Genomic DNA, 27498 nt, shown 5'->3' on the forward strand with positions numbered 1-27498 from the left:
GTATTTTTTTAGCCCATTTGAACTTTTTAATTAGATGCTCCATTTTCATTATTGTTTCTTTTCTGATTATCACAGGAAATTCTTCTTCTATTTACTCATACCAAGAATCTGTCTGCTCACATAGTTACAGCCAAGTATGTTAAATGTAGTTTTATAACTCCTTTTGGTCAAGAAGAAGATAGATTAAATATTGTAATAACAGGAATCAGTAGGACATTTAGTAACTCCGCCCTTAATCAAGTATGTGATATTGGGCAGTACTTTTTAATTATTAGAGTCACATCACCTCCTTTTCTGCTTTTTATTGAATTGCAATATCATTGGCTTTTTTTCTTCTTTTCTCTTACTTTATCTCTGTAGATATTAGGATGCAGTTTTCACATTTGAATGTGTTTACCTGTCTAACATAAATGTCTAATATATATGTTAGAAATTGACAGCAAATGTCCACCAGCCCAAGCTGGTGACGTAAATGAGTCAGTAGGGTTGGTATGAAAATGTGGCTTTGCAGGTACTGGGAGGAACCAGAAAGTACATGTTCCATCTTCAGAAATTCAGACTGAAAAATTGAAAGCACAGTTGTCCCTCAACATCTGCAGAAGACTGGTTCCAGGAGCCCCACCATATACCAAAATCCACAGATGCTCAAGTCCCCTACATAAAATGGCATAGTATAATGAATACTGTGGTCGCTCTGTATCCAAGGATGCTAATCCAAGAATATGGAAGGATGACTGTATATTTATTGAAAAAAAATATAAGTGGACCTGTGCAGTTCGAACCTGTGTTGTTCAAGGGTCTACTGCCTTCTGTAAGATAAACAAAACAGTAATACGTGTCAGATCAGGCCCAGGGACAGTCTGTGAACTCTGGTTTACATATTCATACCTTCATACATCTACCCAAGATATTTAGTTTTTAAACAGGTTTTGTTCCTACGCTGAGGTATTTTGGGCTAAAAATAACTTTCAGTTTGCCTTTCAGAAGTAGAATATACATTACCAATCAAATGGACAAATGAGAAAAGTATGACCTTTTCAAAATATTATTTAGAAAGGATTATTGATATGCAAATTTATTCTTTCTGAAATATTTATATAGCAACCTTGTTAAAAAAAAAGTATAGACATGCTTCCTTTAAATTTTGCAGTGAACCCAAAACTGCTCTAAAAAATAAAGTTTATTAATTTTAAAGAAACTTCAAAAAAGTATAGATATTAGAAATTGCTGTACAAAATAGAGCAATTTTGATCTATTCATTTCTTTTTGTTAAGCAGAATTTTTTCTCTTTAAACCCTAAATGAGTATGCATTAATAGAAACATTGGTATATTCTACCTTCATCATGGCTTGGACCTAACAATCTAGAACCTCCTGGCTCCCTTTCATATCTACTGGATTGCTTGGATTTCTGTTTTTTTTTTTTTTTTCATTTCTTAACTTTGAGTAAGTTTTTGAAACCCAAAATAAGTTATTTAAAGCAGTTAATTACCAACGATACTCATCTTGCCCCAAAGTCTTGATTTACCATTCTGGAGTTGATTATGCTGACTTAATCTCCACTTACGTCAGATTGCTCTTTAATATATAGAAGGTTAACAAAATTACATAAATTTCAAATGGGTTAAGGAATTGTGTACACTATTACTGCTTTGTCATTAAACTAAATGAGGTATTAAAGTCTTAAGACCGTAGTTATAATGAGACAGAGAACTCAACCATAACTGTATGACTAAAAAAAAAAATACTAATTGATGATGCCCTCTTTTCAATTGTCCAAAATAGCCTTGTTTCATGTGGTGTTTTTAATTGAGTTATAACAGTGCTTTGTTTTCTTTCTGTTTTTATGGATATAGGACTCTAACTTGTAGAACTTTTTACTTTATTAAACATGTATATTCTAGTAATTAGGTCTCCTTCTTTTACCCTCACAAAACAAGTCTAGTAAGTATAATACTGCTTATCATATGGTTGATTTTAAAAGTCTTTTTTTTTTTCTTTTACTTTTTATTCTGAACTATATCTGTTTTAAACTGTAGAATAAGGAAATATTTTAAGCAAACACTGAAGGCTGAAAGCAGTTTTCTATTGATAATGAAATTATATTTTCTAAAAGGAGAAACTATGTAACTATGGTTATATTACATGAAAAATCTTGATGAAAATTCAGGGATAAGTGACAGACTTTGTGTTTTTTTTTTTTTAAGTAACCAGTACTGTATAGTAATCACTGTATGTTTGCATTGAACAAGACAGAGTCCCTGCACTTTGGACCAGACTGACACATTTTTTCCTTAGGTTTTTCTCAGATATTGAGTGATTTTGCAGCTAAAGAAATTTAACAAATTTTCCTTTTAGAATGAATTTCATCAAACAAATGAGGTAAATCTTAGCAGTTTTCTGTTGTTTATGTGATATATTTCTTTGAACATCATGATTCCTAAGAGAGAGATTTTGATTTTAATTATTACTCTTAGCAAAGGATGTATAAGAATTAAGGAAAATACTATATACATTATGCTTAAATATATATTTATCTAATATTTTAGCTGGGAAGTTTTAAGATTTCTTCTGTCAAACATAAGGTGGTGGTTGGAAGAATATGGATTTGATGGATTTCGTTTTGATGGTGTTACATCCATGCTCTATCATCACCATGGAATAGGTAGGTAACCTGATACATTACAGATGTAACTAATGATTTTATTTTATTTTTTACTGGAAGATTACAACCAGGCTTGGGGTTCAGTTATGTCGCTGCAGTAACCATTATTGTTGGATTGATTTTTATTAGTTCCATTGTGTATGTCTTTTCTCTGGTCACTTCTGATCCCCTTTTGGCAAGAGATTGGGTCAAATATATTTTATAAGTACATAAAAGATAATGATTTTCTTTGAAATATATCTACTTAATAATATGCTCTCCTTAATATGTAGCATTCTTTTAAAAATGTTTTTTAAGGATACCATTTATTACAGCACCCTCAGGCTGTGAACATGACAGCAGTTGTAATGAAAAATAAATAACAAAAATAATAAATGAGAACATTTGTTAATGTATGGGTTCCTTTGCATATTAAACATTGAAGAAAATATGTATATTTTAAATATAGATGTGCTCAGTTAAAATTAAATTGTAAATTAATTTGTAATTAAAAATATGGATCAAAGGTCTTCAGTTTAAAAGTTGTACAGAGAAGTGGGATCACAGAATCCTAATCCTTCAATCGATAACATGGAGAATAATTATTCTTTTTTTAATGACCAAATATTTACTGGCAACAACCAATCCAAAAAATTGACTCTAGAGTATAAATCAAAAAGTGGCTGCCAAGGAAAGACGCTATATTCAGAGTGCTGTTATCTGCTCTCAGTCATGATGCTGCCCACACGAAACATTCCTAGGGAAGAAGTTGAATCTATAAGACATGACAGGTTTCATTGATATCTTCCACTTTGGAGAGAAGCTGACTTAGGGGATGAAAAAGGCAAGCAAGACAAAATTCAAAAATATCCTCTCCTAGATTAAAACACCTACATGCCCCTGCAGAACCTCGCTGTGCTGAGGGCTAGGTATTTTCCAAGGAATTGTGGAGTTGGTGAAATGAACTGAAATCCACGGATATGGGATATGCTTTTTATGGGTAGGGAGCCCAAGAAATGGTAAAGAAAAACATCCTGAGTTACTTAGCATGCTTTCCCACTTTGAGATGAGGATAAAAACAAAAACTGAGGCAGTAGAAATTCTTCAAGATGGTGGAGTAGAAGGACATGCTCTCACTCCATCTTGCGAGAGCACTGGAATCACAACTAACTGCTGAACAATCATCGACAGGAAGACACTGGAACTCACCAAAAAAGATACCCCACATCCAAAGACAAAGGAGAAGCCACAATGAGACGGTAGGAGGGGCGCAATCACAATAAAATCAAATCCCATAACTGCTGGGTGGGTGAATCACAAACCGGAGAACACTTATACCACAGATGTCCACCCACTGGAGTGAAGGTTTTGAGCCCCACGTCAGGCTTCTCAACCTGGGGGTCCGGCAACGGGAGGAGGAATTGGTAGAGAATCAGACTTTGAAGGCTAGCGGGATTTGATTAGAGGACTTCGACAGGACTGGGGGAAACAGAGACTCCACTCTTGGAGGGCACACACAAAGTAGTGTGCTCATCGGGATCCAGGGGAAGGAGCAGTGACCCCAGGGGAGACTGAACCAGACCTACCTGCTAGTGTTAGAGGGTCCCCTGCAGAGGCAGGGGGTGGCTGTGTCTCACCATGAGGACAAGGACACTGGTAGCAGAAGTTCTGGGAAGTACTCCTTGGCATGAGCCCTCCCAAAGTCTGCCATTAGGCCCACCAAAAAGCCCCGGTAGGCTCCAGAGTTGGGTCACCTCAGGCCAAACAACCAACAGGGAGGGGACCCAGCCCCACCCATTAGCAGACAAGGGGATGAAAGTTTTATTGAGTTCTGCCCAACAGAACAACAGCCAGCTCTACCCACCACCAGTCCCTCCCATCAGGAAACTTGCACAAGCCTCTTAGATAGCCTAATCCACCAGAGAGCAGAGAGCAGAAGCAAGAAGAACTACAATCCTGCAGCCTGTGGAACAAAAACCACATTCACAGAAAGATAGACAAGATGAAAAGGCAGAGGGCTATGTACCAGATGAAGGAACAAGATAAAACCCCAGAAAACCAACTAAATGAAGTGGAGATAGGCAACTGTCCAGAAAAAGAATTCAGAATAATGATGGTGAAGATGATCCAGGAACTAGGAAAAAGAATGGAGGCAAAGATTGAGAAGATGCAAGAAATGTTTAACAAAGACCTAGAAGAGTTAAAGAACAAACAAACAGATATGAACAATACAATAACTGAAATGAAAAATACACTAGAAGGAATCAATAGCAGAATCACTAAGGCAGAAGATTGGATAAATGACCTGGAAGACAGAATGGTGGAATTCACTGCTGCAGAACAGAATAAAGAAAAAAGAATGAAAAGAAATGAAGACAGCCTAAGAGACCTCTGGGACAACATTAAACACAACAACATTCGCGTTATAGGGGTCCCAGAAGGAGAAGACATAGAGAAAGGACCCGAGAAAATATTTGAAGTGATTATAGTCAAAAACTTCGCTAACATGGGAAAGGAAATAGCCACCCAAGTCCAGGAGGCGCAGAGAGTCCCATACAGGAAAAACCTAAGGAAAAACACACTGAGACACATAGTAATCAAATTAGCAAAAATTAAAGACAAAGAAAAATTATTGAAAGCAGCAAGGGAAAAACGACAAATAACATACAAGGGAACTCCCATAAGGTTAACAGCTGATTTCTCAGCAGAAACTCTACAAGTCAAAAGGGAGTGGCATGACATATTTAAAGTAATGAAAGGGAAGAACCTACAACCAAGATTACTCTACCCGGCAAGGATCTCATTCAGATTCGATGGAGAAAATCAAAAGCTTTACAGACAAGCAAAAGCTAAGAGTATTCAGCACCACCAAACCAGCTCTACAGCAAATGCTAAGGAAACTTCTCTAAGTGGGAAGCACAAGAGAAGAAAGGGACCTACAAAAACAAACCCAAAACAATTAAGAAAATGGTCATAGGAACATACATATCAATAATTACCTTAAACGTGAATGGATTAAATGCTCCAAGCAAAAGACACAGACTCGCTGAGTGGATACAAAAACAAGACCCATCTATATGCTGTCTACAAGAGACCCACTTCAGACCTAGGGACACATACAGACTGAAAGTGCGGGGATGGAAAAAGATATTCCATGTATATGGAAATCAAAAGAAAGCTGGAGTAGCAATACTCATATCAGATAAAATAGACTTTAAACTAAAGAATGTTACAAGAGACAAGGAAGGACACTACATAATGATCAAGGGTTCAAGCCAAGAAGAAGATATAGCAATTATAAATATATATGCACCCAGAGAGGAGCACCTCAATACATAAGGCAACTGCTAACAGCTATAAAAGAGGAAATCGACAGTAACACAATAATAGTGGGAGACTTTAACACCTCACTTACACCAATGGACAGGTCATCCAAACAGAAACTTAATAAGGAAACACAAGCTTTAAATGACACAGTAGACCAGATAGATTTAATTGATGTTTGTAGGACATTCCATCCCAAAACAGCAGATTACACTTTCTTCTCAAGTGCGCACAGAACATTCTCCAGGAAAGATCACATCTTGGCTCACAAATCAAGCCTCAGTAAATTTAAGAAAATTGAAATCATATCAAGCATCTGTCTTTGACTACAACGCTCTGAGATTAGAAATGAATTACAGGGAAAAAAATGTAGAAAGCACACACACATGCAGACTACACAATACGTTACTAAATAACCAAGAGATCACTGAAGAAATCAAAGAGGAAATCAAAAAATACCTAGAGACAAATGACAATGAAAACAAGAAGATGTAAAACCTATGAGATGCAGCAAAAGCAGTTCTAAGAGGGAAATTTATAGCTATACAAGCCTACGTCAAGAAACAAGAAAAATCTCAAGTAAACAATCTAACCTTACACCTAAAGGAACTAGAGAAAGAAGAACAAACAAAACCCAAAGTTAGCAGAAGGAAAGAAATCATAAAGATGAGAGCGGAAATAAATGAAATAGAAACGAAGAAAACAATAGCAAACATCAATAAAACTAAAAGTTGGTTTTTTGAGAAGATAAACAAAACTGATAAACCATTAGCCAGACTCATCAAGAAAAAGAGGGAGAGGACTCAAATCAATAAAGTTAGAAATGAAAAAGGAGAAGTTACAACAAACACCGCAGAAATACAAAGCATCCTAAGAGACTACTACAAGCAACTCTATGCCAACAAAATAGACAACCTGGAAGAAATGGACAAATTCTTAGAAAGGTATAACCTTCCAAGACTGAACCAGGAAGAAATAGAAAATATGAACAGACCAATCACAAGTAATGAAATTGAAACTGTGATTAAATATCTTGCAACAATCAAAAGTCCAGGACCAGATGGCTTCACGTGTGAATTCTAGCAAACATGTAGAGAAGAGCTAACACCCATCCTTCTCAAACTCTTCCAAAAAATTGCAGAGGAAGAACACTCCCAAAGTCATTCTATGAGGCCACCATCACCCTGATACCAAAACCAGACAAAGATACTACAAAAAAAGAAAATTACAGACCAATAGCACTGATAAATATAGATGCAAAACTCCTCAACAAAATACTAGCAAACAGAATCCAACAGCACATTAAAATGATCATACACCATGATCAAGTGGGATTTATCCCAGGGATGCAAGGATTCTTCAGTACACGCAAATCAATTAATGTGATACACCATATTAACAAATTGAAGGAGAAAAACCATATGATCATCTCAATCGATTCAGATAAAGCTTTTGACAAAATTCAACACCCATTTCTCCAGAAAGTGGCCATAGAAGGAACCTACCTCAACATAGTAAAGGCCATATATGACAAACCCACAGGAAACATCCTTCTTAATGGTGAAAAACTGAAAGCATTTCCTCTAAGATCAGGAACTAGACAAGTATGCCCACTCTCACCACTATTATTCAATGTAGTTTTGGAAGTCCTAGCCATGGCAATCAAGGAAGAAAAAGAAATAAAAGAAATAAAAATGGAAAAGAAAAGTAAAACTCTCACTGTTTACAGATGACATGATACTATACATAGAGAATCCTAAAGATGCCACCAGAAAACCACTAGACCTAATCAATGAATTTGGTAAAGTTGCAGGATACAAAATCAATGCACAGAAGTCTCTTGCATTCCTATACACTAATGATGAAAAACCTGCAAGAGAAATTAAGGAAATGCTCCCATTTGCCATTGCAACAAAAATAGTAAAATACCTAGGAACAAACCTACCTAAGGAGACAAAAGACCTGTTTGCAGAAAACTATAAGACACTGCTGAAAGAAATTAAAGATGATACAAACAGATGGAGAGATATACCATGTTCTTGGATTGGAAGAATGAATATTGTGAAAATGACTATACTACCAAAGCAGTCTACAGATTCAATGCAATCCCTATCAAATTACCAATGGCATTTTTTACAGAACTAGAACAAAAAATCTTAAAATTTGTTTGGAGACACAAAAGACCCCAGATAACCAAAGCAGTCTTTAGGGAAAAAAATGGAGCTGGAGGAATCAGGCTCCTGGACTTCAGACTATACTACAAAGCTACAGTAATCAAGACAATATGATACTGGCACAAAAACAGAAATATAGATCAATGGGATGGGATAGAAAGCCCAGAGATAAACCCACACACCTATGGTCAACTAATCTATGGCAAAGGAGGCAAGGATATACAATGGAGAAAAGACAGTCTCTTCAATAAGTGGTGCTGGGAAAACTGGACAGCTACATGCAAAAGAATGAAATTAGAACACTCCCTAACACCATACACAAAAATAAACTCAAAATGGGTTAGAGACCTAAATTGAAGATCGTCACTATGTAACTCTTAGAGGAAAACATAGGAAGAACAGTCTTTGATGTAAATCACAGCAAGATATTTTTTGATCCACCTCCTAGAGTAATGGAAATAAAAACAAAAATAAACAAATGGGACCTAATGAAACTTCACAGCTTTTGCACAGCAAAGGAAACTCTAAACAAGACAAAAAGACAACTCTCAGAATGGGAGAAGAGATTTGCAAATGAATCAACGGACAAATGATTAATCTCCAAAATATATAAACAGCTCATGCAGCTCAACATTCAAAAAACAAATAACCCAATCCAAAAATGGGCAGAAGACCTACATAGACATTTCTCCAAAGAAGACATACAGATGGCCACGAAGCACATGAAAAGCTGCTCAACATCACTAATTATTAGATAAATGCAAATCAAAACTACAGTGAGGTACCACGTCACACCAGTTAGAATGGGCATCATCAGAAAATCTACAAACAACAAATGCTGGAGAGAGCGTGGAGAAAAGGGAACCCTCTTGTACTGTTGGTGGGAATGTAAATTGATACAGCCACTATGGAGGATCCTTAAAAAACTAAAAATAGAATTACCATATGACCCAGCAATCCCACTACTGAGCATATACCCAGAGAAAACCATAATTCAAAAAGACACATGCACCCCAATGTTCATTGTAGCAGTATTTACAATAGCCAGGTCATGGAAGCAACCTAAATGCCCATCGACAGACAAATGGATAACGAAGTTGTGGTACATATATACAATGGAATATTACTCAGCCATAAAAAGGAATGAAATTGGGTCATTTGTAGAGACGTGGATAGATCTAGAGACTGTCATATAGAGTGAAGTAAGTCAGAAAGAGAAAAACATATCGTTTAGTAACGCATATATGTGGAACCTAGAAAAATGATACAGATGAACTGGTTTGCAGGGTAGAAATTGAGACACAGATGCAGAGAACAAACGTATGGACACCAAGGGGGTAAAGTGGTGGGGGGTGGGGGGCATGGGGTTTTGTGTTGAATTAGGAGATTGGCATTGACATGTATACACTAATGTGTATCAAATTGATAAAAAATTTAATTAATTAAAGAAAGAAGCAAATACTGAATGTGCACAGCAAAAGAATACATAATATACCAGAAAAAAAAGTGAGATGACACAATTAACATCAAGACACAGTGTTTAATTTATAAAATTCCGTGATAAAGAGAAGATCATCAGGTAATATGTAGAAGAAAAAACAATTTACCTTCACGGTTGAAAAAAAATGCCTGGGCTCATACCACTGTATTGCCACAGCAATGTCTACAAAATTCTTAAGGAAAGAAAGTGTTACTTGAGAATTGAATATTTGAATTGCCATTGAGGGATAAATTTGAAAGAACTTGAAGAATAACACTTCCATAATTACCTGTGAAAATATCCTTTAGAGATAGAATCCAGCAAACTGAAAAATAAGGAGCCAAAATAAAGAACTTAGATATAGGAAATGAGGGGGAAAAAAGACAGGCATTGAGCACTAATTAGATTTAATTAAAAATAAGAGTAGACAACTGAAGGAATATAAAGTACATAGTATAATAATACCAATAAGTGAAATATACTATAAGCAATCAAATCAGGAGGTGGGGGAAGAGGAAGTAGAAGTTGAGGGATTTTAGACTGTTTTTGTCATCATAGGAAAACCATGCTGCATAAATTGTAGCCATATTTAAAATAATATAAACATTATGTCTCAATTTTATGATGGTTTTCATATTTGCTTTTCTTCAGAGGGATCGAATAGGAGCTAGCTAACATTAAGATCTCTTAGTGTGACAAAAAATGTATCTAAAACAAAATTTATGAATCTCTTTGGTATCATTTTTTTTTTTAATTTATTTCTTTTATTTCTTTATTTTTTGGCTGCGTTGGGTCTTCGTTGCTGCGCACGGGCCCTCTCTAGTTGTGACGAGAGGGGCTGCTCTTAGTTGCGGTGTGTGGGCTTCTCATTGCGTGGCCTCTCCCGTTGTGGAGCACGAGCTCTAGGCACGCGGGCTTCAGTAGTTGTGGCACTCAGGCTCAGTAGTTGTGGCTTGCGGGCTCCAGAGCGCAGCCTCAGTAGTTGTGGCACACAGGCTTAGTTGCTCCATGGCATGTGGGATCTTCCCGGACCAGGGATCGAACCCGTGTCCCCTGCATTGGCAGGCGGATTCCCAACCACTGCGCCACCAGGGAAGCCCTCTTTGGTATCATTTTACTTTATTTTTCTGCTGTAAAATTCAGTTCAAATTAAATTAAAATTTTAAATCACAGGGTTTTTGTTTGCTTTTGTAAAACAAAAATTGAATTGCAGGATTGTCTGAACTTTGAATGTAGATACGGAGTACTTTTGTAAGTTAAATCATATAATTGCTGGTTCATGACATTTTGCTATGATAAGAAAACTGATATCAACCAACTAATTGGTGGGGGCATTTGTGCAGAGTTAAGACTTGCATGCTAAGATGATGCATCCATATTGGTTTTCTGTTCTCCAGGTCAGAATTTTTCCGGTGACTACCATGAGTATTTTGGACTACAAGTAGATGAAGACGCTTTGACTTATATGATGTTGGCAAATCATTTGATTCACACGCTGTACCCAGATTCTATAACAATAGCTGAGGTAAAGCTATAATGATCTCTACCCTCTGACCCCCTTTAAAAGAGAACATTTTGTCAGCATACAATATTTGAATAATCTCTATGTTGTCAATAATTGCATAAGTGCAATTATACCCTGACTATAGTGCAGCTACCTTGTGTGGGTGGCATATTATTCAGAATTCACTGTTTTTCTATTGGCAGATAGTGTACCCTAATTACTTGTCATTATTCCATTGTTAAAAAAGAAACTGCAAGTGGTTAGAAAGTAAAATACCCTAATCAGTGGACAGGTCCTTTTGCCATGTGACCTTCAGCACAGAAAAGAATTGAATATTAATATGCGTCCGGCTATTTAAGTTTTTTTTTTCCTTTCTGGTTTAACCATGAGAGATGGCATGGATCACTGCCTGCGAGCTTCTCTGAAACCTCTCTTGTTCTGATGCGATTACCTTTCTTGTTTACATTATTGCTCTCAAATTGCCAAATGTTCACTAGTTATTCATGATTACTGAAGGTTCATGATTAACTGTCCCAAAGCTGCACTGTAATGATATAATTCGGTATATGCATAATTGACAATTCCCCTCTTGGTGATAAATTTGATAAATTAAGAAGTTTGTTAAATGCTTAGGCTAATTTATATTTAGTAGTAAAGTCCCTCTGGTTTTGTGAGTCCTCTAACTAGGAATTATTATTAAAATTGAACTTAGTGTGTTGAAACTGTTCTATACAAAGTGTAGTGGTTGGCATGTAAGAGTAGTAAGGCTATTGTTGAAAGAGTCAGAGTTAAGGTGTATTTTCACATTTTTGGCATTTTGTTCATTGGAATGAAATGCAGTAGTGACAGTCTCCTTCCTGTAGTGTTTATTATTTGTATAGCCTTTTTTCTATACATCATTTCTCAAAACTCCAAATCTCAAACTAGGTGATATGATTTCCTGGTTTATCTCTGGATCGAGAACAGAGACCTTTTGCCTCCTAAATATCTTCTAGGAATAGAGCAATAGATGCTAAATTCCTGGGGTAAATTTTCATATAAAACTTAAAAACCCCACAATTACAATGCCATTTTGATACTCTGTATTGTTTCACAATCTCTACCTACCTATATTTGGTCATAACTTATAAGTCTTTTTAGTACTTATGCTAACACTTTCTGTGCTGAATATTTTTTAATGTAAATTAGTATTTTTAAACTTTTATTTTGTCTTTATATATTTTAATATTATCTGTCAAACATCAAAAAAATTAATTAGTTTGTCAATTATATTTATGGCAATTTGAAGCCGAGACATTATATATGACAAATTACTACAAACAGTTAATGACAGCACAAATCAGAAGTGGGTACTGAAGAAAAAGTAGTAATTATTTAATACATGAAACTTAAAATTGTTACATTGATCTTTCCATTCATTTCAAGTAAAATAGTTTCATCATCTAGGGAGCTCTTGTCTGATTATCAGTGTTTCTACCAAGGAAACTTTGAGACTTTAGCCTACTTTATATTACTTGGTTTTAGGTATTTTTAAAACAAGATGTGTCTTCAATTTATTCTACTTAAATTGAAAACTACTTCAATTTCAATACATCACTTTTCTGTCTAGTGGGAGTCTCTTCAAAATGTGGAATTGATCCTCATGAACTTTTTTTTTAAAGAAAGGAATGTGGTGTAATCAATGCAATGCAATGCAGTACAATGTTATACATAAAGTCCTGTAGTAGAAATTTGAATTTATTTATAATGATAGTTATTAAAATTGAAGACTTTTTTCTGTATATCTACTATTATACATGGTTATATTTGCTGTATTAATTAAAAATATTTTTTTGATGACTGAGGCTTTTTCCCCCTCTGGAATAGTCATGAGTCATTTTTAGATATTAAAGAATTAAAACTATTTTAACTTCATTTGAAACATACATGATCATTTTAATATCCTATGTCAGTAAGCATCAACCCCTTTATATTTAAAGTATATTTATTTTAGTGACCGTTACGTTTACTTATTTTTTTTTTTTCTTTTAAGATTTTAAAAGAATAGTCATTAACTCTGTACTTCCAAAAGAGAGCTAGAAATATCTCATATGCATTAATGGGGCAGCCTTCTAGGAGTCAGATTTAGGAGTTAAGACCAATTGGTGTCCAAATATTTTTCTTAGCAGATTCTATTTCCTTTCAAACTATTTGCTAAAACTACCTGTAGACCGAATATAGACTATACCTTAATGTTTTCTTGAGAAAAATTATCTTGATCTTTAATGCCATCTTATCACCAGTCTTAGGAAAACTCTGGGTCTTATGAAAATTCTTTTGGGAAGGCATTGTGTCTGTAATTCCAGTGCCTAACCCAGGTGCCTGAGATTTAATACATATTCAGCCAGTGTTTATAAGGAGTTGACCTGAATACCTATCATATCTGTGAAAATGTGACATATTTTGATAAATATAATTCTTTTAAAATGGTTTCTTTTCTGTTAACCATTCATCCTTTTTCACTTTTTTTAATTCATCTTTTTTCACTTTTATAAACTCTAAGGAAGTATGTAGAAATAAGATATTATTGACAAATATTTTCTTATGGATGTATTCCACCATGTACTATATTTAACTGTAGCTCTCTTCCATTAGAAAACAATTAATGCATATTTTGGCAGTCCAGAGAGGTCATATGTTTCTTTTTTTCCAGCTTTTCTGTGGGACGAGTTTGAGGATGAGGTGTGTTGTGGAAGAAGAAGCAGTTAAGTCTCAGAGAGCTCAGAGTATGTGATAGTCTTTCTTAGGAAGTAAGGAAAATGATCCAAAGAAGAATTTGGGCGATGACACACACAGAAAAGCTTGTGACAAGCACAGGGAAGAGTAAATGTTTCAAAGTGGATGAGGTATTGAATATTTGAAATGAAGTAGTGGAAATAACGACGGAAAGATAGAGGTCTCTTCCTTGCACTTTCTGTGTACTTCAGCTAACAATTATGACAGCCACGCACATTGTCATTTCGTGATAAGTGTATGTGTGTGCATGTTCATTTAGGTCCTAGTTCATGAATCCAGCAAGTCAAGTATTATGTCTTATGTATCTTGAAATCCTTGGCAGCACCTTCATGCATTCACTCAGCAGGGAGTTACTGAGTTCCTGCCTTATGCCAGCGACTCTTCTACTATTCTAGATTCCTGGCATATGTCAGTGGACAGCGGCGTCAGGAACAGCAACAAAAGTCCTGCTCCATGGATCTTAAATTTTAACAGTGAATGAGGAAGCCGATAATCAAATAGTGAACTATATTGTCAACGCTTAAAGTATACTTGTTGAATTATATCTTAAATTGAAGAATTTGAGGTTTTTATTGTTGGCTATTGAAAGCTATTTGCAGGCAGTGATAGGAGCAGACTATTCAGCAGCAATTAGGATAAAGAGAAACTGGAGATGGGGAACTTTGTTTGGAAACATAGTGGTTGAAGAAAACAGTAATGTAGGTTAAATAAGATAGTGTCTGTAGAAATGGAGCAAAGGAAAAGAATTTATTGGAAAGATATTGTGGAGTTAGAATTGCTGGTACTTGTCCCATATTTTACCACAGTTGTTATAATAATGTATTTTGTTGCATCCGGGTCCTTGTACCATTATTTTTTTACTTATCTGTTTGATTGTATATTTATTTGATTACCGATAATCTAGTGGTGGCATGACAGTAGGAAGACCCTGTCAAAAGGCCAGATGTCTGAGTCCTGGCTCTACCATGGAGAAACATGTCTTTAGCGATCCCTTCACTTCAATAAGCCTTGATTTCTGTATCTTCTAAATGAAGAGATTCCACTAGATAACCTCAAAGACCCTTTCCAAGTGTAACTGACTCTAGTGAAAGCCATCTTGCTGCTTCGCTCTTAGTGTGCTAACTCTACTTTCCATTTCATCAGAAGCTAAGTTCTCACAAAATACACTATATGTCCATGCTGTATACAGAGAGAACAAGAATAACAGATATATGGCACATGTATTTTTATGTTTGATGAAAGCAGTAGTTAATAAATATAGTACTCAAAAATTAGTGTAAGAAGCTATGTTTCAACAATAACACTTTTACTAGTTTTTGTTCTCTATGTGCTGCTAAGGAAAAGAGATCAAATTGGTCCTGAAATGAAAAGCATTACACAAAATCTTATTGGGAAATGAGATACACTATCACAATTTTATCTACTTTTACAGTTATGCTACCAAAATACTCCACGAGTATTCACCCCTATTTATTGTTTGTATTCATTGGCCTGGATTTTACTGTCAGAAGAATATATAGTAAAAACTTGAGCAATCTGAACTGATAATGCTGATGCTCTTTATTTTAGGATGTATCAGGAATGCCAGCTCTGTGTTTTCCAATTTCCCAGGGAGGGGGTGGCTTTGACTATCGATTAGCCATGGCAATTCCAGATAAATGGATCCAGGTAAGGTTTCATGTAAATTTCTTTTTTTCCTGTGGATACTATGTATTGTGTTGGTTTATTTATTATTTCTTTGATTTATTTCTTGGTTGTGATCATTAGTTACAGATATAATTGAAGTATTAAGTTCTCTCATTAGTGTGTTGCTTCTTGTGCTTTTTAATAAGGTGCCTCTCAAACTTCTAAAAGTTCTAATTTAAAGTATTCACACTTACATTATACAGGCACAGAGAAAATATGATTGATATAATGTTAGCTGTGTAAATGGAATTTTGCATTATCAATGCAATTATATGAAAGTTCGGTGTTCTATATTTAAAACACATTAAACTTCATCAACGCATCCATTTCTGCCTGCAAATCATCAATTAATATAGAAGTCACTCCTTAATTCCCAGTACTTGCTTCATAGTATGTTTTTTTTCTCAACAGATTTGGATTTATCCATTCCTTCATTTAGCGTTTAAAAGCCCTTACCATGTGTTAGGCACTAGGAATGAATAATTATACATGACACCTTGCATATAATTTCTAATACAATTTTATTAAATTTAATGATAGTTCAAGTAGTTTGGATTATATTTTGTTTCATTTTATGTTTGTCTAAAAGACTAAAGTTGTTACATAGATTTGATGTAGAACATTTCTGAGTGGCCAAGTCTGTAATCATAGGCTGAATATGTATAAGGAGTCAGATACGTATCAAATAATCATTGCTTTCTGATAAGCCCTTTAGTACAGACATGAACAGGTGCCATGAGATCACAAGGGTAGAAGAGCTTAACTTTGCATAGAGAAAACATAAAGCCTACTCTGAAGGAAGTAGTTACTGTAATCATCTCTTAATTGTCTTTTCTGTATCCCTAGGCAATTTGGGCAGTGCACAGCTGTGACATTAAAACTCTACCAGCACAACTTCCGCTTCTTCATCTATAATGATTTTGTAAACATTGTCAGGTCGAAAAGCAAGGGTTTTACAGAGGCGATTAGACTTAGAAATCAAAGGAACAAACAAATGTGTGTTCCAACTTTAATACCTGGGAAAGTTGCTTTGTATTTGTCACTTTAAAAAAAATGCTGTGGTCTTCAAGTTTCTTACCTTAGTTGAAGGTTCTTTATCCACCCCCCATCTTTTATTATTTCTAATCTTCCACACAGACTTTTTTCCCCTCACAAGTGCCAAATCTTACTTTTTTTACTGAAAAGCCTTCATCAGTCTTTGGGCAAATTCAAGGATATTTCAAGGTGTACATCAAACTAGAATTATTTCCCAGTCAGTCATGGCTCACAGTAGGATATTTCCTTCTCTAAGCAATCATGTCAGGCTTTAAAAAAAATTTAACTTACTAAACATTTCAGTACCTTGTATGCTCAAGATACTGTACTATGCAGTACATCATATAAATAGAAAAAAATATATTGTCCTCTGTTTAGGATATGGCCATCTTGTCTTTGTAGATTGTAAAGCCTCTGAAGACAGATATCATCTTCTGTTTTATGTAATTATTTAACATCTTTTTTCACCACCAAAGTGGGAGCCTTAGTTAATAAGACAAGAGAGAGTTAAAATAATATTTTTTTAAAAACTCAGTGATTTTCCTCTCCTTTTATAATTTGTGCATCTAAAAATATTCCGTAAATGATTATCATCCCTTCAAATGTCAATAAAACACACAAGAGTACTGATAGAAATGACAACTATACTCAGAATGTATGTGTCATGCATTTTATCTACACATAGGGTATGCGTTAGATTAGAATGCTAGATTTCATTCATGTTTTTGCTGTTCAAAAGCAAATTATTTACCATTTTCTACTTGTAGAGTTCAAAATCAGTAGTTTGGGATATCATATTAGTTTAGTCATTTACTGAACAAATATTTGCCTGTCTAAAATATGCCAAATTTGCTGTATCTTCTTTCATTTTATTTGATCATTTTTATTATCTAATAACTGAAGTGTTCATGTAAAGGTAATATAGGTATTTAATTGAATTCACTCATTTATTAATTCCACCAAATATTTATTGAGCATCTGGTATTTTTCATTATATATAGTTTTTTTAATTACACTTTTTATATTAAGATAATTGTAGATTTTCATGCAGTTGTAAGAAATAATACAGTGAGATCTGGTGAATTCTTAAACAGTATTCCCCAATGGTAACATCTTGCAAAGCTATAGAACAATATCACAACCAGGATAGTGACATGGACATAGTCAAGATATAGAACACTTCCACTACCACAAGTTTCCCAAATGTTGCCTTTATAACCACACCCACTTCCCTCTTCCCCCAGTCACTCCTTAACTTTTAACCACCACTAATCTGATCTCCATTTCTATAATTTTTTCATTTCAAGAATGTTATATAAATGGAATTATACAGTATGTAACCTTTTGGAATTGCCATTTTTCACTCAGTCGAATTCTCTGGGGATTTCATCCAGGTTCTTGCATGTATCAGTAGTCTATTCCTTTTCAACTTTTTTTTTTAAAAATTTTTATTGGAGTATAGTTGATTTACAATGTTGTGTTAGTTTCAGGTGTACAGCAAAGTGAATCAGTTATATATATACATATATCCACTCTTTTCTTAGATTCGTTTCCCATATAGGCCATTACAGAGTACTGAGTAGAGTACCATGTGCTACACAGTAGGTTCTTATTAGTTATCTATTTTATATATAGTAGTGTGTATATGTCAATCCCAATTTCCCAGTTTATCCCTCCCTCCCTCACTTATCCCCTGGTAACTGTAAGTTTGTTTTCTATATCTGTGACTCTACTTCAGTGTATTCCTTTTCATTGTTGAATGGTATTCCATGGCATGGATGTATCACAGTTTGTTTAATTATTCGTCCATTAAAAGACATCTAGATTGTTTCTAGGTTTTGCCTATTGTAAAGAAAGCTGCTATAAACATTTGTGTACAGATTTTTGTATGACCATAAATTTTCATTATTCTAGGATAAATGCCCAAAAGTACAATTACTGGGTCTTATAGTGGTTGGATGTTAATTTGTTAAAAAACTGCCAAAGTATTTTTCTGAGTAGCTGTACCATTTTACATTCCCACCAGCAACTTTGGTGAGATCCAATTTCTGTACATCATCGAACAATAGCATTTGCTATTGTACTATTTTTTATTTTAGTCATTCTAACAGGTGTGCAGAAATACCTCACTATGGGTTTAATTTGTCTTTCCTTAATGGCTTAGGATGATGAACATCTTTTCGTGTGCTAATTTGCCTTCTGTATATCCTCTTTGGTGAAATGTCTGTTCATGTCTTTTGACCATTTTCTAATGGGATCATTTATTTCCTGTGGAGTTTTGAGAGTTCTTCATATAGTCTAGATTCAACTCTTTTGTGGGGTATGTGGTTGACAAATATTTTATCCCAGTCTTTGCTTGTCTTTTCATCCTCTTCATGTGGACTTGCACAGAACAAAAGTTCTTTGTTTCCTTTAAATTTGATGAAGGCCAATTTATCATTTTTTTTTTTTCCTTTTAGGGATCTCTTTTGGTGACAAGCCTAAGAATTCTTTGACTCGCCTATGTTTTCTATTAAACATTTTATAGTTTTACTTTTATATTTAAACCCATAGTCCATTTGAGTTAGTTTTTGTGCAGTCAACGTGTAAGGGTTTTTTTCTGTTTTTCTTTTGCCTATGGATGTCTAACTCATTCAGCATGATTTGTTGAAAAGTCCATTGAACATACTTCCATTGAATTGTTTTTACACAGTAGTCGAACTTAATTGGGCATATTTGTATAGGTCTATACATTAGTTTCAAATTGTTGCTGTATCTAAGTACCACAAACTTAGTGTCCAAAAATAACACAAATTTACTGTCACATAGTCACAAATCTGAAGTGGGTCTTACTAAGCTAAAATCAAGGCATTAGTAAGGGTGCATTCCTTCTGGAGGCTCTGTTTCCTTGACTTTTCTAGCTTCTAAAAGCCTGTAAAAGCATGGACCTGTATTCCTGTATTCCTTGGTCCATGGTCCCTTCCCCCATCCTCAAAGCCAACAGGGTAGCATCTTCAAATCTCTCTCTTACTCTGACAATTCAGGCATCTTTTAAGAAAGATGCCTGCAATTACATTCGGCCCATCCAGATAATCCAGGAATCTACCCATCTCAATGTCCTTAACTTCAACATATCTCTAAAGTCCTTTTTGCCATGTAAGGTGACATATTCACAGACTCTGGGTATTAGGATGTAAACACCTGTGGGTGGCCATTAGTCTGCCTAATACAGCCTGTCCTCTGGTGCTCAGTGATTCACAGTGCAATTACGCAGGATGGCTAAGCACCTCTGAATTCCACTGAGCCAAAAAAAAACATGCAAAGGAAGATACAAGCAGGCTGGAACCCCATTTCTTGTACCAAAATCTTCATTAATTTTCTATTGTTGTGTAACAAACTACCACAAATTTAGCAACTTAAAACATTACTGTTATTATCTCACAATTTCTTCTAAGGGCACCCATTGTATTCAAAGGTCCCTCCCACACTCCAGGTTAAGGATTATACAAAGATGTGACTCTGAGGGAGCCGGAATCGTAAGGGCCATTTTAGAACTCTGCTTCTATCTGCGTGCTGTTGACACTTTTGGACAAGAGAAATGAACCCACTTAGAAAGAATGCATTGAGTAAAAGAACAGGCTATTTTTACGCTATTAACTCTGAGGAGCACCAGCTTTTATAGGATAGGCAGAGGAAGGGATTTTACAGGATGTCTAGAGTGGTGGCAAAACAAAACAAAACAATCAAGAGTTTTGCAATGGTAGACTAAGAAGGAAAGCATTTCATGGAAGGGGTAGGGTCAGCCTTATCATCATATACTGCAAGCATTTGCCTAAGAAAGAGCAATTACTGACCTAGGAGACAATCATAGTCTGAGATTTTGGCAAGGTCATTTGCACTGAAGGGGTGTTAGTGGAACAGAAGCCACACTGGAGACTGAGTAGCAACTGAAGTGGAAACAAAAATGTGTGGTCTGTTAAGATGATAATTATTTCATGATAATTAGGCTTTACACTTTGAAATAACAGTTGTTTTAAATTTTTTTTAAGAATGGAATGAGACATTATTCTTGCTAATTTTTTTTTTTCATTCAAACCTAAAAACGTAGCAAGTATATCTCTACCTTGTGGAAGTTGCGGAAAGACATACTGCACAACAACACTTCACTGTGGTCATTAATCAAGAGGTAGCAGCTATTACAGAGGAAAAAGGTTACAAAAATCCTAAAATGCAGTGATCAAATCATCTGCAGAAAAACAAACACATGCACACACACACGCAAAACCACTGTCATTTGGATAGTCTGTATAAAAGCTGTGATTTCAGTAAAAGTTTTGACAAAGATATTTTTGCTCTGTGGCTGTGCTTATATCTGCATCTCAGATAATTTGGATTGATATGATGTATACCCTCAGACTGGGATTTAAAGTAAGGATGATAATGGTGTATTGGAATTATTTTTTGTCTTTTATTTAGTTACTTAAAGAATATAAAGATGAAGATTGGGATATGGGCAATATAGTGTATACACTCACAAACAGACGCTGCCTTGAAAAGTACATTGCTTATGCAGAGAGCCATGATCAGGTAAATAAATACGTGTATAAACCATTCTGTCTCTGTCTGTATTTATTAACAGACCTAATTATAAACATATCACAGTACAAATTTCTATAGTTTAATACAGTTAATGTAATGTGTTATCTGTCTATTTTATGTGACAACTATTCATACTTGAAAAACATTTTAAAATTATTTTATAGATCCATAAATTCCAGCTTCAAAATGCAGTACCACTTTTACCCTGCCAAACTGTAATTAAATGATTGTGAATGACAGTTTCAAGTGTTATCTTACATGTTTTCCTTTGTTGTCACGAGAGGAATGTTGGTGCTAATCCAGGTTAATTTTAATTTCCATTTTAGGTTTCCTTCTAAAGATTTTCTTTTATGCCTTTTCACAAGCTTTCATCATTTTTTCCGTCCGTCACTGAAATCTTTTGCTGATTGATCGCCCTGACCTCTGTCCCTCTTGATTTTAGTCCATCCTCTGTAATATAGTCCGAGGTATTTTCCAAAGGGCAAAGCTAATTTTGTCAACCCAGATCTTTTGGTTAAAGCTTCTCATTCACAGCCTGTCATATCCAGGCCCATGCCAAAGGTTATTCTCTGCTCAACCCTCCAAGAGTTCTATTCTTCAATACTGTTAAATTTCCTCCCATTCCTGAGTAGGTCAACCTTGTTCCAGTCTTGTATTTTTCCCCACACACCTGCAAATGCCTACTTCCCCTGGGAAGCTCGTGTAAAGACCTAATGCCCTGGCTCAGATATATTCTCCCTGAAGCCTTCATCCAGGTGTATAGGGAAAAAATAGTTTCCCCATTCTTCACTTTCTCATCACATTTTAAGCAGAAAATTTGTTTCTGATACCTTTGTATTTCCAGCCTTAGCACTGTGCTACTCCTCGTAGTCACTCAATAAACATAAATAAATGCAGGAAAAGGCCATTTAGTTACATAAAGCCTATGAATCATCATAAACAACATAAAATGAACTCCTTATACATTAAAAAGACAGTAAAACTTTCTGAAATTATTTGCAGTATATGTATTCAGAAAATTAAAGTTAAAACAATAAGCTTCTCTGGTATTTCAGCAGAAATTGACAATTTAAGGTAGACAGTAGTTTTTCAGGTGTCTCCTTTAACTGTTAAGAAAGTATAAGTAGACCAGAGGCCAGCTGCCAAGGCCCATGGGCCAAATTCTGTCTGCTGCTTGTTTTTGTAAAGGTAATTGGAATACAGCCATGTTCATTCACTCACCTATTGTCTATGGCTGCTTTTGAGCCATAATGGTATGTTTAAGTAGTTGAGACTGAGGAAGGAGCCCACAATGCCTACACTATGTACTGTTTGGCCTGTACAGAAAGTTTGCTCACTCATAAAGTAGACATATATTAAGTTTTACATCTTCCTAGTTGGGGCAGTACTTTCTTTTCAACTTAAATTGTCTGTGGAGCAGATCAAATAAATACCTATGAAGAAACCAGAACCAAAACATAACAAAATAAGAAATGAATAGTATTAATTTAAGGATGGAGGAATCTCTTGTCAAATACATAACAATATGAAAATTAAAATGCATGCATGAATTATATGTTTCTATTACAAACTCCTAGCAGTTGTAGCATGTTTTGAGCTCCCAATATATGTGTATTTTATATGAATGAATAAAAGAATAAATAAATGAGTGGAATAAACAAATTGAAGATGAAACTGGTAGGTTAATTTCATAATTTTTCTCCCCAAATGTACAGAAACAGTATGGATTTACCAATTATTTCATACTTTAAAGATCCACATAATTCTGCCTTGTATTACAAATTGTCGGGAATGTACAAAGAGATGCAAATTACCTAGTTCTTTCTATAAAAGCAAATGTATACTGAATTTTAAACCTGATAAAAAATTATAAATATGAATATATATGTGAAAATTGCTTAGAGATTAAAATAGGTTTATAAGTAAAAATATTTTTCTAAAAATGAAAATAATCGTACAGTAATAGGGTGAGGAGATTATGGTTTAGTCTCTATGTTTCACTATATATAATTTTTTGTCAATAAATAACACTTGGCATTAGTTAGCTATTTTTAACCGTAAATAATTCAGATTGTTAAGAGGCCTCTTCTGCTGCTCAGGGTGTTTCTGAGTTACCTGCCCCATTTGTCAACTATTATATTTTCATATAAAACAAACTAATTTTAGATTAGATGGCAAATATAATGAGAAAGCAAATTTTACATTTTAAGAAAAAGTTGTCAATTTGCTGCTGAAGGGGAGAGGGTCCATTGTAATATATTTATATACATGTTTTATATATATAAATACATCTATATAAATATAAATGCATATACATATAAATTACTTTTAGGAAACTCTTCCATTCTTTCAAAACAATAAAATCATGATATGCAAGATATTTTTAAAAATCTATTAGTATTCTAATAGTTTAGTGTAAGATTATGGGATTATATGAAATCATGTATGTGAAACTTTTGAAAATTGTAAAGCACTATAGAATTTAAAGAATTCATTCAATTAAAAAATTCATTATTCAAATCCTAAAAAAAAGAAAAAATATCTGTTAGTATTCTCAACATTAAAATACATGTTTATTCTAACTTCAAAAAATGTGAAGCATCAGCTTATTATAACAAATATTCAGGTAGCTTATCATGAGCTTTTCACCAAGCTATTTTAAAAATGAAAGAAACATAGATACATGAGATCTCTCATGTATTTCACCAGCTCACCTTCAGCATAGTGACTGTTGGAAAATACATGAAATTAATATTAATTCACACACCTCTTCTGCATTGTTTCCATTCTGTATAATTACATGTTATTCTAGTATAAATCACAGCTGCTTAGTACCTATTATTTGCATTTATCTCAGTGACTTTTATTTTTATAGGCACTCGTTGGGGATAAGTCGCTGGCATTTTGGTTGATGGATGCTGAAATGTATACCAACATGAGTGTTCTAACCCCGTTTACTCCAGTTATTGATCGTGGAATACAGCTTCATAAAATGATTCGACTCATTACTCATGCACTTGGCGGAGAAGGCTATCTCAATTTCATGGGTAAGTATGAGCTGAGCATATATCCAATCTGTGTTTAAAATGTTAACTAATATTATATATGACATAAGTTATGTAGAATACTTTGGTTTGGTTGTTCAGGTTTAAAATAGAAAATTATAATTTTATTTCTTTAAATCACTGTCATGTGTAAACTGTAAAAATTAAATTACTTTAAGATGATTGTTATACTAATACATGATGCAAAGGTAATCTAATGGCTGGTATTTTATTTAATATTGTTGTCAATAAGTGGGGTGAACTTTTTTAAACAGAATTATTATTCTGAATTTAATCATTGAGTTTATTATTATAGTGTTTGTAATACATTGAACATAAGAAGGATATAATTGTCATGTCATAGCATATTGAGCTAATATTATTGGTCTTCTTTGAGGTAGTTGTATACCAGTATTCTTGTATTATAAATGTGGAAGCCAACGCCCAAGATATTGTGATGGACAAAAAAATATATTTGTTTTAAAAAATAGGAAAATATGAATATTCAAAGGTCATTGTTGTCTGAAGGATCTTGAATGATAAAATATAAAAATCAACTAATACCATCTTCAGTTCTATTTGGTCAACCATGACCATTTGAGTTTTAGGAAATTTCACCAGTTTTTAGGTTAGAGAGAGCTGGAAAGACTGGAAAATGCATATGGGAGACTGATATTTTTCTACAATAAAAGCTGTAGAGCTTCAGATTAATTCATTTCTATCTGAAAATTTTTATTAAAAAATCTCAGATTGGACTTTTAAAAGCCTCTATTGTTTGCTAACTTGAGATTAGGAAGCCAGACCCAATAAACCATACACCAGATTTCACCCGTACAACCTGTACCTTTCAGTGCATCCCTCTCCTCTCAGGATCACCAAAATTTGTTAATATTCCCAACCTGTCAGGAAGTGGCCCTTATGACCGGTGAGACTGCACTTTGTCTTTCAGGCACCAGGCTGGGCTTCCTGGGTGGACTTTGCAGGCATTGTATTCATAAGTAAAGCCGGCCTCAGTTCCTAAAAGGCAACTAGTCCTCCTTCACACAATGAACGTCATTCACGAGTATGACTTTTCCAGTAAGGCCTTAGTCGCACAGTTTATTCAATTATATCTTGATGAAAAGGTGGAGTCAATGAACTTAGGTAAACAACTATGTCACCATGTAAAGTGAGAGATTTTTTAATGTTTTATTTCATTTACAAAAGCAGGGTTTATTAAATTGTTGCAGTGTATATAGATAGATTAAAAAGAAAATGAAAGAGCTTCCTTATATATGTGGAAACTAAAACAACTTTCCTGTTAGAGAAATAAAATCAAATAAGACCTCTGATTTCATGCTGTTAGTCCTGTCATTAATTCTTGAAGCCCACTGCATCTGAGAATTCTAGTAATCCTGACTTAGTTTACTGCTTTAGTCTGGAAGTTGTGTAAGCAGTATCAGCTCAGAAGCCTATAGCAAAGAGTTGGGAGTGTCAGTAGTTTGAGGTACCTGATAGAGTCCTTTTCCTGAGACTGTCCTTTGTTGAAGACAGTTCTAGCCTGTAGCATACAACAGAGCATCAGAGTAAAACAAAACTATCTGCAGATGACAGAGAATTAATGGCCCTAGTTAATTTAATATTGATAACTTTCAGATTAAAAAAGGTCTGATGAAAGTTCATAATGAGAACTGTTTCTTGAGTCTTGGTCAATATTTTCCCTGAGGGTAAAAATGGATCATGGACAGCTAAGACCTTAACAAATCTCCAGTAACTTCATAAATTTTGTGAAATGTTTATATTAATATAATCTTAACTGTATATATTCAGCCTGAGGATGGCTAAGATGCTATTCTGTTTTGGAAACTCTTCCCATGGAACTTTCGATAGTAACACAACTAAATAAACATAATTATTTCTAGCATCTCTCTATAAGGTCTGTAAATTGACCATACTTGTGGTATCAAATATAATTTTGAAATTATTATTTGATACAGGACTCAAAGATCTTTTGAAGTTTTCTTCTTACATTTGTCCTTCAAATGGCTTATAATGTTTAACTCCAATATAGCACTTTTTAAAAATTGCTTCTGTCTCAATGTCTTTTCTAAATCTAGCATTTCTCTACTAACTTTGAAACCAGTAATCTCCAAAGTCTCTATAATTTCTGATTATTGATGTTGTTTTATGAAATTTGATATTTCCCCGTGAGCGATCATGACTTTAAATATTTTTTTCCACTTTCTGATCATGGCACTCTCCTGCTGAATGGCTTCAATGGCTGCAGTGTCCTCCAGCTGACCTCTAAGCCTTGCATGAATGGTCTCCCATGGGTCTCCCCGTTGATGGCTCTGCTCCAGTCAAGCAAGCCTTCTCTCAGTTCACTGAATGTACCAACTTCCTTCCACTGTGAATTCTGTATATTTTTCTGTTCTCCCCTCTTGAAATCACTCTACTCAGATCCCCCCTGCCATACCTGACAAAATCCTTCATTTACAAATCTTTTTTCCTTAGGGAAGTCTTTTCTAAAGCCTCAAACTTCACTAGTTTTACCTATTATACATTTTTATATTACCCTATACCTACCTTTTGTGGCACATAACAAAATTACATTTTAAAAAACTATTAAATATATAGCTGCCTTGATACATTTAAAACTGAATGAAAATAGGGGTCATCTGTATCTTATTCACTATTATATCTTCATGAACTAGTAGCAATTAGCACAGTATCTAGCACATCACAAGACTCACATTTTTCTGAAAAAGGATATTTTATATATTTATATATATACGTATATGCATATATATAATTACCTTGTAGTTATTTTTAGCAGTAGTTCATTAGCTGCAATCACCAGTTGTAGTTTTAAGGAAAGTTATTTTTTTTTTCAAGTGGCATGTAAGAAATTAATTTTTAAAAAGATCAATTTAAGAAGTTCAAGACTGAGGAGCAATCTGGTTGTTTACTCATGTTTTAGGCATTTTAAAACTTACTAGCTTTCTGGAATTTTATTTCCCTCTAGTAGAGAAAGAATGATTTAAAAGAAGTAAGAAAACAACATACTTTTGCAGTTTTTCATTTAAATCTATTTACCTAAATTCATCAGGCATTTAGATATGTGTTCTGTTTATCAAAAATAATTAAGATCAATATGAATTCTCTCACAATGATACCAGTTTGGCTGATTTGTTTTATTTTATTTGTTTTTGTCTTATATACTCGTAATTTTGAGTTTAAAAAAATTCTTTCACTCTGGTTAAAGCCAGGGGAATA

The 27498-nt window shown here is 34.4% G+C and overlaps 1 protein-coding gene across 1 annotated transcript in view; it reads left to right on the plus strand.

Annotated features, from left to right (window-relative positions):
* Nucleotides 1-27498, plus strand: part of GBE1 (1,4-alpha-glucan branching enzyme 1) — a 291409-nt gene that overhangs the window by 193976 nt on the left and 69935 nt on the right. Inside the window, exons 8-12 of the mRNA XM_068546910.1 lie at nucleotides 2549-2664; nucleotides 11019-11146; nucleotides 15470-15568; nucleotides 21077-21187; nucleotides 24075-24246. Coding sequence (XP_068403011.1) covers nucleotides 2549-2664; nucleotides 11019-11146; nucleotides 15470-15568; nucleotides 21077-21187; nucleotides 24075-24246 — 626 coding nt within the window. The remainder of the gene's footprint in view (nucleotides 1-2548; nucleotides 2665-11018; nucleotides 11147-15469; nucleotides 15569-21076; nucleotides 21188-24074; nucleotides 24247-27498) is intronic.

The sequence above is a fragment of the Eschrichtius robustus genome, chromosome 6 (genome assembly GCF_028021215.1).
Source record: "Eschrichtius robustus isolate mEscRob2 chromosome 6, mEscRob2.pri, whole genome shotgun sequence".
NCBI classification, from domain to species: Eukaryota; Metazoa; Chordata; class Mammalia; order Artiodactyla; family Eschrichtiidae; genus Eschrichtius; species Eschrichtius robustus.